Here is a 14860-nt window from a genome sequence, read left to right on the forward strand (position 1 = left end):
TGCCCAGAACCAGTATGAAGGGAGGATGTAATGTCTGTGTCTTAGTTTCATTCCAACCACTCCTATCAAGCAATGAAGGGTTATAGAGTGAGGCCACAATCTGCTCTCTTAATTTTGTATTTTGTATTACAGCTACATTACATTTTATTTACTAACACTATATTTAATCGACTTCAATCCACAAAATTGCTTCGCATGTTCACTTAACCTGACAAGTACTTTTTGCAAGCTTGTTAATATATGCACACCCTTGAGATGTCTGGGAAGGGAATGTAATATCCAGGTCTTTCATTATTTGTACTTGGGTTTGTACTAGATATATAATTTATAATGCAAACACCAGAAAATAAGGCTCAGCGCTCTACCCCAGCTGCTAAGAATACACAATGAGGCTGTGTTCTAATGTAACACTCTTCATGTTTCTATCCCAGGTATCAAGCACAGCTCCGGGCCTACAGTAGATGCTTAATAAATGCCAGTTGACAAATATATCTTTATTTTACAGCATCTTATAATTCTAATTACCAGAGCACTACCATAGATGTTTTACTGTTTGCCCTTCCTAACCTCAGAAGGGATAAGTGGGAACCTCTGCCCTCAATCCCATTTTTCTAGGTAGGAAGCTGAAGCTCCCTGGGGGTCAGGTGGATCTGGTGCCAGGTCCTCATGTTGGGGTTCATTTCCAGGATGCTTCATCAAATCCCGTTCTTGCCAGATTTTACCAATGCTCTGGGCCTGCTAACAACATACCTACATGGTGATGTGTAAACCATGCGTGATGTGTTACTCCCAGGACCTCTGTGGGTATCAGGGAGAAATGATAGGAATGTACTGTTTAAACAGTGAAGCTCCGCAAATGCAGTTACTGTTAATATAAAACAGTCTTAGTGCTACCTGCGAATGCTCTGCCCTCATGAAACCATTATTAATTCGCAAAGTCTTAGCGTGACTCACTCATTGTTGAAGGTGCTATCTAATGCTTTCTCACACTTTCTAAGGCTAGAGCTGCTTGGATAGAGAAAAAGAAGTTTGAGCGGGCAGGTTAGTAGTGCAAGGAGTCAAATGACCCTATTAAAAACCCTTCTCCCCTGCCAATAGACACCCATACACTCTCTAATCTATGTTCCCATGATTGAGCTTGTTTTATTTTTGTCACAACAATGTTCATCCTCATCACTATTTGAGATTTTATCATGTTTTTTAAGTATTCTTCTCCTCCCATTACTAGTGTAAACTCCATGGGACTAGACATATCATTAATCTTGTTTATTCCTCTATCTCTACCACATAGAACAGTACCTGGTACTCACTGAATATTTGTGGAAGGAATGGATAAATGAAAATGCATGCAGAATAGCTCTGTAGCCTATGCCTTTGCCCAAGATATAATGTTTATTCTATAGTTTTTAATAAAAAAGAAATGATATTAATTGCTTTTAAAATACCATAATGAGCAGTATAGTGGGAAGACTGCTGAATATTTGGTGCTTAAGACTGTTACATTGCCTTAGAGACTCAGCTTGGGCTTTCCAGTTAGCTTTTGGTATCTGCTGTCTTAAGTTTTTTATTCTGTATATGACTTTGGCCTTAATATTCCACTGTAGACTGGGCTCAGGTATAGAAGGTGTAGGACATAAGGCTTAATCCTAACTCTCAGGATGCAAATAGTTGACATAGCAGAAGTCAATAATGCCAGGTTCTTCTGTGATTTGCCTCTCTTGTCCCTAGAAGTAAAACTCTGGAAGCACAGACTAAGGGGCTGGCAGTATGTTATAGTGCAGCCTTATGCTGAGCACTGAGGCTCCTTGGAAGCCACCTGAGACGCCATCCTCTAGTCTGACAATTGGGCTAGTTTGTGGGTTCTGGTGTACTATATTGCTATCAGCTGAAGCGTCACCATACATAGACTCCTTCAGAAACGGACATTTTCATGCTCATTTTGCACATTTGTGGTTATTTGTTGTTTTTCTTCCAGAACTCAGGAAGGAAAAGGTATAATTAGTTCTCTGTTGGGCTCATTGGCAGACGCTGGTGGGGCTCATTTTAGTTTGGAATCACAGAACATCTTGCTTGTTTTCTCAACCACGATTTTCTACAGTGATAACCTAATAATAGTTGGCAATTTACGGAGGGCCATGCTAAAAAGTGCTCTGGGCGCCAGAGGAGGGAAACAGAAAAGAAATAAATAATTTCCTGATTGTAAATAATAGGACCAAAATAAGCTATTTCTGTGCTGTGCACAAAATACAGGATTTATATGTGAGGAGCTGAACAAGGGTTCTCAAATATGGTCACCTGAAGATTCAGCATTTTTGGATTGTCTGCCAGAAAAGGTGGCTGAAGAATGAATGTAAGGCATTTTATGGCTTTAGATACTTTCCTGGAAGGAAGCAGAGAATAAACAAGTAATCTGTAACTCTCTTTCACGCTTACAAAAAGGGGGGATGTGAGGTCTGTGTGCTGAGGAGCAATCCTGGCACCCCAGCTGGCACTGGGCTCTTATAGCCACTTGCAAGACTTGCCTTTTAAACTGGATTAGCATTCTATTCACCTTCTATTCCAAAAACAGCCAATGGGCCTTAAAGTCATCTTATTGTTCATGTAGTGAAATTTTGGGGCACCGCATTATATTATCTTCAAATGTGAAAGGGGAGAAATGGACTCTCCACCTCAACATTACCCACAAGTCATTCCTTAGAGACCCATACGCTTGTTAATCCCCATGGAGCAAAACGGCCCAATGTTGTCCCTATACTTGATGCTCTCTCCCTTTGGAAATCAATCACCTTCAGACTGAGAGAAGGAAATTTCTTTCATATCACACGTTCATAGACCTCCTTCCACCCACCACAGAACATGCAGATCTGCGCACACCTGAACTGCAAGATGCTTCTGTCCAGTGTCCTCGCTTTGGCTGGCCTAGAAGATGTAAGAAGGCCCAAGGGAAGAGGACGGAATATTTTCAGCTGCCCTTCTGGCGTTTATGGGACTGAGCTGGTGTGGGGTTACAGCATTAATCCAAAGACACTGCGATTCTTCAGACTGGGCATGATGTGTGCAAGGATTCCTGCTCCCTGAACCACTTCATGGCAGATGACATCACTGTTACCATCCTGGCCCCTCTCCAGCCTTGTACTCAATGCCAGGGCCCCATGCAGTGCTGCCCCAGAAGCCTCTGAGAAAAATAATTCAGGGATTGTAACTGCCAACAGAAAGACTTTAAAGTATTGAATACAAACTTCTTTTGAGTGAAAACATTAAAGGCGACAAAATTGTTCCTAAATGGATCTTTCATAGCTTTTTACAAATGCTTTGGGCCCACTGCACACAGCTTACCCCTGAGTTTTCTAGTGTAGGATAACAGGCAGTTTTGATGCCATTTATGGAGCAAATCTTGTGAAATTTGTGTCTAGTCATCCTTTGTTTCACTTGGTTCTTGTAAGTATTTGCTTTTTTAGACTTCCTTCAAGTGTAATGACGTCACCGATTGATGAAAAGCATCCTAGAAAGCCTGGAGTATTTTACTCCCAAGCAGCTCCTTGCTGCCACAAGGTGATGATAAGGTCCTATGAAATCCATTGGTGTGACTGGCGCTGCCCAGTGCTGTTCACCTGGCACTGTCCCTGCAGTGACCTTGCCTCCTGGCCTCACTACAGGTTTGAGGGTTTGTTCTCAATAGATCTGAACTTTTGGGGTGGTAAGAAACTGACTGCTTATTAGAGTATCTGAAAACAGAAGTTATCTGTTCTAGGATCCTCTGGGGGGAACTGGAACCATAGTCATGGGGCAATCTTGGTTCAGGGTAAGTTCTGTTCTCATTTCCCTTTAAGATACTATGAAAGTTTGATCATTCAATTAAATGTATCCACACATTGTAACAATGACACATCCTCTTGAAAACTGAGGCTATCTGACTTGAAACGCCAATGTTCAGAGGAGACAGCACATAGAGAAAGAGGAAGGGGAATTGCAGGAAATAAGAATACAACTGTGGGTGTCCACCTCAGCAGCACTCTTAATGCTGGATAATATGACGACAAAGCCAAGAATTTATGTGGATTTCTATTGTTCAATTGTTGCAATATTGCTGAGCCAAATACCCCATGAGGCCTAAGCCCATTTTTCAGTACATTGAAGTAGAAGAGAAAAGAAATGTATTATTTTCTGAGTGTCTACCAGACCAGATGCTAGGTATATTTATAAAATATCTGAGATGGGTATTTTATAAATTCAATCTCCTTTCCTCATGTAGCGTGAGACTGCAGGTGCTCATTCTCTTATACAATATACAATGGCCTATAGACAGTGTTAGCCACCATATACATTCATGGATATGTGTCTGCATATTTCCAGGAGTGTCATTTAGATTATGGTGCCCCTTGAGATTGCAGTATACTACCTGTACAACTGAATGAGTTACTTTAGGATCCACTGAGAAGTGAAGCAACAGGACATAGTAAATTAAAGTACTTGTTATTTAAATATACTAGAGAATATTGTAAGTTTTTGAGGTTTATTAGAAGTCAATAAATTAAGAATAGAAAAATGTAAATCATCATCAGCCAAGAGTTTTTTTGATTACCAAAACACATGATATAATGTTTTCTACCAAAGTGCGAAAAAGAGAAAAATCTCGTTTTGCAGAAAAGATTTTAAGGGACAAAAAAAGTAAAGGTTGGGAAGAGGCAGAAGGACTTCAAGTCAAATGGTGTAATCTAAATAAGATACTAGATAATGTATACGCAGTTCCCTAGCAACTAGTAGAGTTTTAGTGGTAAATTTCAAAAGTTTCCTTCTTGTCTCATAATGCTTTTCTTATCTGCTCTCATTTTCTGATGGCTTCTATTCCTTTTGGCTTTTTTGAGAGTTGTTCAGTGTAAACAGTGATAATTATTTCCTGCATTTTATACCAAATTGCAGTTGAAAAAGTGCTTGGTGATCCATGATATTACTTAATTCTCTCATCAACTGTCTGCATTGTTAGCTATTATGTTGTTTTTTACAGGCAAGGAAACTGAAGCTCAAGGAGTCAAGAGATTGGTTCAAGCCACATACTGAGACATGGGTAGATGTCTGAGTTCCTGACTTCAGTTACAGAGCTCTTGTCACCATAACACAATGATTAACCAATATAACCAGTTTTATATCAAATTCTTCCTATGGTATTTTGAAGTCTAGAAGCCATGTATCTTAAAAACTAAATATATTTCTATGAAATAAGATTTTATCTTTAAAAAAGGTTCTATATACAAAATGAAAGGCTCCTAAAAGTATCTAATACCTTTACTTTCCTGCCTTAAAATCTCCAGAAGAAAATAATTCCTAGTTGAAAGAATTCAAAGGATAAGAGTTACTCAAAACACTGGAAGGGAACAGAAAATCTGATAATTTCAGGGGTTAGGGAACAACTAGATATTTCATTGTTTTGGTTCCAGGAGTGAACTGTTGATAAAGGGAAGACAAAGGGGCCAATGGTCGTGTATCAGGCCAAAGCCAATCATGATGCAGGGAGAAAGATCAAAGTAAGATTTAAGGAACTGAAACTATTACCAACTCATTAATATATAAAAGTTTGCCATGTAATTTTAAAAAAATGCTTACTTTTCTTTACATCTGGTGTAAGCAAGAGGTGAGGGAATATCCATTCTTGGAATCAAGTGTATAAGCTAGAAAGTAAAGGCCCAACATATCCATGTTTTATCCAAGTAAATAATTGTAAGCTAAAAGAATGTAGAATGACGGTGGTCCCTAATACAAAAAAGGCTGGGTTCCAAATGTTCTTTATTATATTTTATCTTCCTTGAATTTGGAGACTGTTTTCCCATGGTAATATAACATAAATATGGTCCCATGTCAGGCTATTGAAAAAAGCCTAAAATCTACTGGCCTGACTTCTGGGTCTTGGAAGCAAACATCATAAGGGAAAAAAGAATAAAGACGGCACACAAAATCGTATCTTGTTTCCAGTCACCATTCCTACCACAGCCAAAATTGTAAAAGAGGAAAAACATCTCTGTTCTCAGGTCCACAGTGCCCTGAAGCTTACTTTTTAATTCAATGACCCACTTTTAATACAATAACCCACTCAGACATTGCCTATTGTCCCCAAATAAGCCATAGTATACAATATCTATTAGTCATCTCCCTCTATCATAATTTTAATTCTTAGCTCTATCTTGAAGGTGTTAGGGAGAAAGCAGTCTGATTGAACCAACTCATACCAATGTGTAAATGACTGCTTTACTCATTCATTTATATACACAACACACACACACAATTGTCTTACTTATGTGTTCACTAGGCACCATTCTAGGAGGTCTATAAGAGGCAAGGTTTCTGCTCCCACGAAGCTTCCATTTCAGTGAGGTGAGTTAGTAACAAGTACTCCACAGAGAACAGAGTGATATAAGGAAGAAGTGTTGACCACTTGACATTGGGTGGTTAGGAAGGCCCTCTTTGGAGGTGACATTTAAGATGAGATATAATTGAAAAAAAAAGATTGGGTCTTGTGAAAATGGAGGGGAAGAGAATTTTAGACAGCTAGTGCAAACTCTGAGGAAAGAATGAACTTGGCGTGTGGAGGAGAGAAAAAAGGACAGGGCAGCAGAAGAAGAGTGGGCAAGGAATAGAACAGAATGAAAAGATAGGCAGGAGCCAAATGATACAGGTCTTGGTAAGCCAGAGTGATGAATGTGGAGCTTTTCTAAGTGAAATAGGAAGTCTTTGGAAGATTGTAAGCAGCCAAATAATGGGGTCTGATTTGTGTGTAAAAATAATTTCTACTTTAGAGGAAAGTTTTGTTGGGACTTGTAAATGGATGGATTGTGAAGATGAGGGAAACAGGGATTATGGATAACTGGGTGGGTGGTGATACTGTTTACTGAGGAAGGAAAAATCTGGAAAGAAGAGTTTTATCCTTCAGTTGAAGGATAAAAGGATGGGGCAGTGGAGACCAACAGTTGTGTTTGGAAGCGGTAATTTTGAGCTGCAAATCAGGTATGTGGTAGTGATCTGAAGTAGTCAGTGGTTTATAAACCTGGAGATCAGGAGGGATGTTGAGGCTAGAGATAACCTACTTGGTAATAACTGGCATATGGATGGCATTTAAGCCATAAGGACAGATGGAATAACCTGGGGAGTGTGTATGGACTGAAAGGTAAAGAGGGCTGGAGACCAAGCTCTGGCTCACCCTAAAATTTAGAGATGAGAAGAGACTGAACAGGAAACCTATCTCCTCTTGTAAGGCAGCTCTGGAGAAGGTGGATTCAGCACAAAAGGAATGGGTTCTTTTGGCTCTTTGGAGGCACACATGAGAGGAGAGCAGGGATAGATTAAATGAGAGTTTGATACAATAGGTATAAGGAGGAAGCCCTGTCTCACCTGGAAAGTCATAAACTCTCCCATAGTTTTTGAACAACAGGGTACAAAATATTTTTCAAGAGATATGTAGAAATATAATCCTGCCTTAAGCCTGGAGGACTTGGTGGGGAAAGTTTTCAATGTTTTTCTGGTCATCAGAATCTAAGGGTCCCACATAGAAAGAGGCAACAATATTGGAGAGGAGCCTGGAGCCCCTCTCCTTTAAGAAAAGCGCCAAGAAATCAGCCTTGAGATAGAGCTGTGCCCCAAGACCAATGCTGATTAATGAAGAATGTGAGTGAGGAGAACAAGTTTTGTTTATTCTTTTTTGCCTGTAGCCACTGGGCTTTGTAGTCTGGGAACAATAACTTTTTTTTTTTTTTTTTTTTTTGAGGAGTCAGGGGATGCAATGAAACTGCTCTCTGAATCAGCAGGGTTGAAGAATAAAGTCAGAAATATTAAGCTCATTCAGCATCTTGTTCAATTTGCACAGCTTTTCTGGGGGGATGTCTGTTTATATAGATATGATTGTCTGAAATTACCTATGAATATATTGTTTGGGGAACATGTAGCACAGTTAATAATGAAGCAAATTACAGGAATTCTCCCAATAACAGAGCAAAGAAATCTGTTTCACAATGGGGAGAATTTATGGCAGTGTAGGGAAACTATTTTGACAACAAATTATTCTGTTGCATTCTCCCCAAACATGTTTTCTTACCTTTTGATATCTCTACCTGGGTTTTGAGCTGTGGCAGAACAAATGACTCCTCTAAACAATAAAGTTTACTGGAATGCACAGTTAAAGTTTTAAGAAAATATAAATTTTAATCATATGGTTGCCACACTTTTGAAAGAATTTATTAATACAAGAGATAAGCATAGTCATTTTGGAATACTGGCATATAGAAAAATGAGCCAGTTTTGGGGTATTAGAGATGAGGAGCTGGGGGCTAAAACACGTTTTTCAGAAACAAAAACTTGATGTAGAAAAAGCATGCTTTATCCTTTGAAAACAAGATTTGCATGTGTTAGGAGGAACTGCTTACTTTCCAGAAAGGCAGGCTGATTTTGGATAGCTGTATGAGAGATGGAATTTTGCCTTTATTATCATAACCTGCACATATTCTCCTCAGGGTTAAACCCATGGCCAACCCTATGTGTTAACTTGGCACCAACTGATGGTGGCTTAGGTTTAGGGAAAGTGGACCCCAAAACATAAATTCCCGTAAAAACTTCAGATAGAAGCAATAAACTACCATGATGGTCAGTTCCTTTGGTTGTAAATATATTCTTGAAACAAAACAACTTATGATTTGAATATATGAAGTTGTCAGTGTTATATTTAGAAGGATATCTTATTCAGAAATCCAAGTAACCATAATGAGCTATCATTTGGCTAGAAGAAAAACTTAGCTTATAAGGAATGCATAAAGAGACATACATGAAATATACACTCTTGAGGGACGAAACGGGGTCCCTGTTATGGGACGAGCGGGGTCCCTGTTGCGGGACGAGTGGGGTCCCGTTGTGGGACGAGCGGGGTCCCTGTTAAGGGACGAGTGGGGTCCCGTTGTGGGACGAGAGGGGTCCCTGGCGTGGGGAAGAAAGCCTCGTACGGCCGCTGAGGCTTCCCTCGGGGGCTCCAAAGGCGTGGAGGGCGCACGACCCAGGAAGAAGTCGCGGAGACAGGCTGATGGCACAAGTCTGGTCTATTGTGGAAGGGGATGCAGATTTATAGGATTGGGGAGTGGTGTGGCGGGTTCTGATTGGCTAGGGCAAATGCTGTTTCCATATAAGGCGATGTTCTGGCATTGGGCTAGTGATTGGCCAGTAGAGTATGTGTTAACTCTTGATAGGCTGAAGCTGTTGCTAAGCTGATAGGTGGTTGTAAGCTGTTGCTGGGCAAACAGCGTACTAAGAGATTAGGTTCAAGGGAGGGGGGAGGGGAAGTGAGAGCTGGGCTAGGCGGGAGATAGGAAGGGGGAGGGCGCTGCCGGCTAGCCGTTAGCAGCAAAGGCCTAGTCAGGCGTGGTCACCTTGTCTAGGCCCAGTGGGCAGAGGCGGTGTCACCTCTTGCGGCACTGTTTGCCACTGAGGTAAGCCGGGTGCCCCTCCTCCCACACACTCTGTCTTCTCATTTTTTCCAAGTTTACTTTTTCCTTGTCCTTGTTAACCCCTACTTCTTTTTATAAACTCCCATTAATATTTGGGTCAAGAAAATATCATAGCTGGTCTTCAGTATGTTATCTCAGTTACCCAGTGAGTTCAGTTTCATTGAAATCATCAAACCTCACTAAATATGTTCCTGAAGATGATTTTGTGATTTTTATTTTCTCTTTTGAAAGTGCTAATTGAATGAGAAGCTCCGCAATCAATCTATTCTTAAACCAATCTGCTCTCTCCATGCAGGACATGCAGTCCCTCCAAGATTGCTTTGCCATCATCATGACAATGTGGACCAGCTTTCTAACCTTGAGAAGTACCATGGTGATGTTCCGGCAGGGACATTATTTATATTTGTTCTTCAGAGGCCCCCATCTGCTATCGAGCATTGAAATGGTAGCACAGAAAGGATCAAGATGGCAAACAAGTTTCTGGGGGAATTACATGTGAAGGAATTTTCTACCTGGTACTGAAGTTCCAAGAGCAACGAACACCACTGCAGTCACGGAATCTTTCAGGCCAATGGTGCAGCCGAAATGGGAAGCCAGGTCTCCGATGAAGGCTGTCAGTAAGCCAATCATGAGGATGGACACAATGAAACATGCCCAGCCATTCCAGTATTCTGTCGGGGGGACGAAGGCAAAGAGGACCTTCCAGAACACAGTCAGAAAGTGCATCACGTAGTCGAAACAGGAGGGCAGCTTCTCCTCCCCGCAGTCATCGTCGTCATCATCTTCCCCTGGAGAGAAAGGCAAGAAGCACATTTCAACACACCTCACGCTATCAGGTGCTCCTCTCTCTCAATCCCTCCTTCCTTGGCCTGTGCTGCCTCCAATTTGAGTGACAAAGGGGCCTCAGAGGTGGGCAAAACTTGGGGTTTTCCAAGAGAGTAATCACAATTAGCCAGTTAGTTCTCAAGGTACTAACACGTCCCCTCTTCGTGGCTCATGGCTCAGTGGCGTGACCCCCCCCCCCCGTTCTGGTTATATACAACAACACACATTTTCTACTCTCCCATCACCTCCAGTGAGATTTGCCACAGAAAAGGGGGAAAGTTCTGTGTGAGACCCAGAAAGTAGCCTCTTCTGAAGAGAGATAACTGCGGATAGTTTCTCTGGTCAGGTTTTTCCTCCCAGCCTGAAATCCAGCTCTGGGGGTTCATGGTTACACTATCACCTACAGGACAATGTTCAAACAAGGCCCTTTATCACAGCTCCGGGCCCATACATTTCTCTGGCTTCATCTCTTACAACTACTTCAAACTCAAACTTCATTCTGGCCAAAGAGAATGTTTTGCTTTTGTTTTTCCCCAAACCAGATGCACTTTTTCCTACCTTTGCCTTTTAAAACTAAATATACTTGGCATATCCCATCCCTCTGTCCTTATCTTTACTCACTCAGCCTTTAAAGCTCACTTCTTCTGTGAGGTCCTCACTGACCCCCGCTTCTCCTCAGCCCCTGCTAGCTTCTAGATCAGTGGCTCTAATCAGCAGCAGCAGCATCACCTAGGGACTTTTTAGAAATGCAAATTCTTGGCCCACCTGAATCAGAAACTCAGAGGTGGGGGGGGGGGGGGGGGGAGCTGAGGTCCTGTGTTCAAACCTGTGTTTGAATAAGACCTCCAGGTGATTCTGATGCCCACACCGTGGCTTGAGAACCACTGCTCTCAGATTGTACCTGCTCACCTTCTTCTCTAGCTGACTATGAGCTCTTCAAGGGCAAGAATTTGTTTATTTTTGTATCTCTAGCATTTGGTATGAACTCCAGCATGTGTAAAGAGCTGGCTAAGTGCTTGTTAAGTGAACAAATGCATGTATGAATTACCACTGACTTTATATAACTACATAATTACATTATATATATATAAATATATCACAATTTTGTCAAGTCATACTAATAACGCACAAAGCATACTTACTATTTAAAAGAATTAGGAAGTCAATAATAGTTTCCTAAAATGGAGATTCCATTTATAATGTGATAATAATCCCCAATCACATGTTTTAAAACTGTGATATTGTATGCCAACTTTTCCTGAAGTGGTGGCAAATATATAATTGTGAGGTTTGTGACCCTTTTGGAAAGAAAACTTCCCCTTGAAGACTTTGTTCATTTGTCCATTTCCTTGAATCTCATCACAGGGATCTACCTTATTTTATTCAACCAATGCAGCTGGAAGCATTTGGAGCTGGCAAACTTTCTAGCTGACTATGTTACTTGAGATTGGCAGACTGGAGCAAATTCATGTGTCTTTGTGAGACTATGGCGAGCCCATCTGGTACAGATCATGATTGGAAAAACCACCTTAAAGCAGAGGGGGAGGGAAAAGTGCCTCTCATAAAATATGAAATAAAGGATGTCTGGATTTGTCACCTGTCATTTTACAGGGGAGAGAGAAAAGGCAATAGCCCACTATTCAAGGAACACATGGTCAGAATTATTAAGCAAATAAACCAGGGGTCTGTGAAGAGAGCATAAACAGTTGGGTGGACCCCCCTCCACTTGAGCTGAACCATGTTTGGAGACTAGCAGTCAGGTTAGCTGATTGAAAAGTGTGTCACCCACTAGATTGAAAAAGCACTGTTGACTGCTTCCTACTTTTTGCAAATACTCCAAACATAACACCCCTGCCTGAAAGGAGAACAAGCTTTTTTTTTTTTTTAAAGATTTATTTTATTTATTTCTCTCCCCTTTACTCCCAGTGTCTGCTCTCTGTGTCCATTTGCTGTGTGTTCTTCTGTGTCTGCTTGCATTATCTGGCAGCACTGGGAAAACGCATTTCTTTTTTGTTATGTCATCTTGCTGCGTCAGCTCTCCGTGTCTGTGGCACTGCTCCTGGGCGGGCTGTGCTTTTTTCATGTGGGGCGGCTCTCCTTGCAGGGTGCATGCCTTGTGCGTGGGGCACCCCTATGCAGCGGCGCCCCTAAGTGGCACAGCACTCCTTGTGAGCAACAGCACTGTGCATGGGCCAGCTTACCACATGGGTCAGGAGGCCCTGGGGATCAAACCCTGGACCCTCTATATGGTAGATGGACGCGCTAACATTTGAGCCACATCTGCTTCCCAGAACGAGCTTTTTAACAGAAGCACCCATTTGGAAGCTGCTATGCCACATAGTGCTGCCACTTTTTTTCTGGTTTTCTTAACAATTTCTGCCTTTTACTTCTTTCACTTTTCTTCCCACTACTCTTTTACTTTATACTTTGGCTCCTGGTAGAACTCAATTGTCAGAGCTGATTTGAGGGAAGGAGAAAGAAGAAGGGAAAAGAGAACTATGCTAATTCTTTCCCTCTCTCGTCTCCTCTCCTCTCCCAATCCCTACACCAAAGGGGGTTTGGGAGATTGCATGTACCACAGGAAAGCACAGAGGATCCACTGGGGTTCAGAAAAATACACTAGACTTTCTAGTCATATTTATTTTGTGTCTCTGTGGACATTTTATAATTTCGCAAGGCACATGATTAAAAGAGTCTGGAAACCACTGAATTTTAATCAATCATTTGTAGCAACACAGGCTATTCTGCCCCTGAATCTCTACAAACTTACTTTACTTCAGGTGTCTAAGTCTTAAATTTTGAAAATGAACAAGAAAAAAAAATAATGAAGCTTTTCAGAAGAAATGACACATAAATTGAGAATAGATATTATATTTATCTTCAAGATAGAAACAAGAATACATTTCCAACAAGGGATGTACAAGGGAATAATTATATCATCTCTGCAAAGTGTTTGAGGATAATTCAAGGTAATGATGATCATGGTAGTTAGCAGTATTTTCCTATACTTAGGATCATTACTGTGTTTTCCCATCAGTATTTATTGCTTAGCCAACATGCTGAGTCCTGGGGTTATAGTCTACACTTTTAAAACAAAATTTAATCTTGTCCTCTAGAATTAACTTCATCGTTTGTGTTTGTGTGTGTGTGTGTGTGTGAGAGAGAGAGCGAGAGAGAGAGAGAGAGAGAGAGATTGATTTCCTTTTGGGGGCTTCCCTCATGACAAGAAATTGAACTGTTTTGAATGTTGAAGTCTGGAATGGGGGCCCATCTGTTTTATGGCATTTGAAAGTAGAAGTGGTTTCCTATCCCTTTCCCTGGGATTTCATGGCTCTTTATAAATTTTAATCTCCAACTCAGATGCCATTTAAATATTAAAAATGGCCACAAACTGCCATACATGATGCACAATTACCCTGTCTTGGGGAAGGACAAAGAAATATTATGTTCATCCATCACCATCTGGACTATACTTAAAAATCAGTTCCTTGGGAAATTCAGTGGAGCATTAAAAAAATTTGGGAGCATCTTTGATATGAAGGCAAAGATGATGGTATCTGCCAGTTCTGTATGCTTGCCAGGGTGGCTACCTAGTTCTTTTGAGGCCCTTTCCGGCATAAGCAAAGAAACACACATGATGGGTTTCCATTTAATAGGATCCCAAGCAAATTCCTTTTATCTCAGAATTCTTCCTTTCGGTTTTATGAATTCAGCTAGTGGAAAGATGACAAACTGTATTCATTTAATCTCTCCCATGCCCTATTAAATGCCTTCCTTGATACATGCTGGGCTTCCTAAATAAAACTACAGAAATAATCAAATCATTAAAACCACAGATACTGGAGAGGGGCATCACTTCAACTATTGTTAAAAGAGTAGCTGCACCAGCCCTCTTCTCCATGATATCAAGTGTATTATCAGCACAACTGAGCACAAAGGCAATGCCTGGGCTTGGTACCCTCAGATAACATGTCTTCTAAGGTAAGTCGGGTGTTTGTTTGCATCTCTCCCTAGGTTCTAAGGGCTTGGCCTCAGGGACAGCTTTGAGACCCAGAGAAAGAGGGTGCTGGGCCATAGTGCACACTTGGTCAGAAGACTTAAGTAGTTTCTAGCTCTGATATCTTATTTTGGGCCACAACACTTAGTTTTCCTAAACCTCAGTCCCTCACCGGTCAAATGAGTTTCCTAACTGTCACATTATAAGGCTGTCGTGAGGACCAGAAGAGGATGTGCTGAAGTCCTTTGTCACACTGTAAACCCCTGTACAGATGGATGTGCCATATTCTACCATTGTAACTTGTGAAAAGGGAGGCAGTAAATCAATGCAACCTGCATATCCTGAGTTCACAAATCGATATACTGTTTGAATGAGTCATTATTACTACAGTTTGCCTGAGCTCCTTGATTTTAAGAAAAGAAAGGAAGAAAGCAAAGAGAGAGGGAACATGATGGGATGTCTACTGTATGACAGGCCCTCAGCTACATTGGTTCACATTCCTGATCTTATTTCATCCTTAGAGCAACCCTGTCAGACAGGTATTATTAGTTCCATTCTATAT

At 41.1% G+C, this 14860-nt stretch overlaps 1 protein-coding gene across 14 annotated transcripts in view; it reads right to left on the reverse strand.

Moving 5' to 3' along the window:
* SLC8A1 (solute carrier family 8 member A1) overlaps nt 1-14860 on the reverse strand; it is a 391565-nt gene that overhangs the window by 12560 nt on the left and 364145 nt on the right. For all 14 annotated transcript variants that reach the window (XM_058278458.2, XM_058278455.2, XM_058278453.2 and 11 more), the window contains one exon: nt 9989-10264. In XM_058278458.2, the coding sequence (XP_058134441.1) occupies nt 9989-10264 (276 nt within the window). The remainder of the gene's footprint in view (nt 1-9988; nt 10265-14860) is intronic.

Source organism: Dasypus novemcinctus, chromosome 17 (assembly GCF_030445035.2).
Source record: "Dasypus novemcinctus isolate mDasNov1 chromosome 17, mDasNov1.1.hap2, whole genome shotgun sequence".
Classification (NCBI taxonomy): domain Eukaryota; kingdom Metazoa; phylum Chordata; class Mammalia; order Cingulata; family Dasypodidae; genus Dasypus; species Dasypus novemcinctus.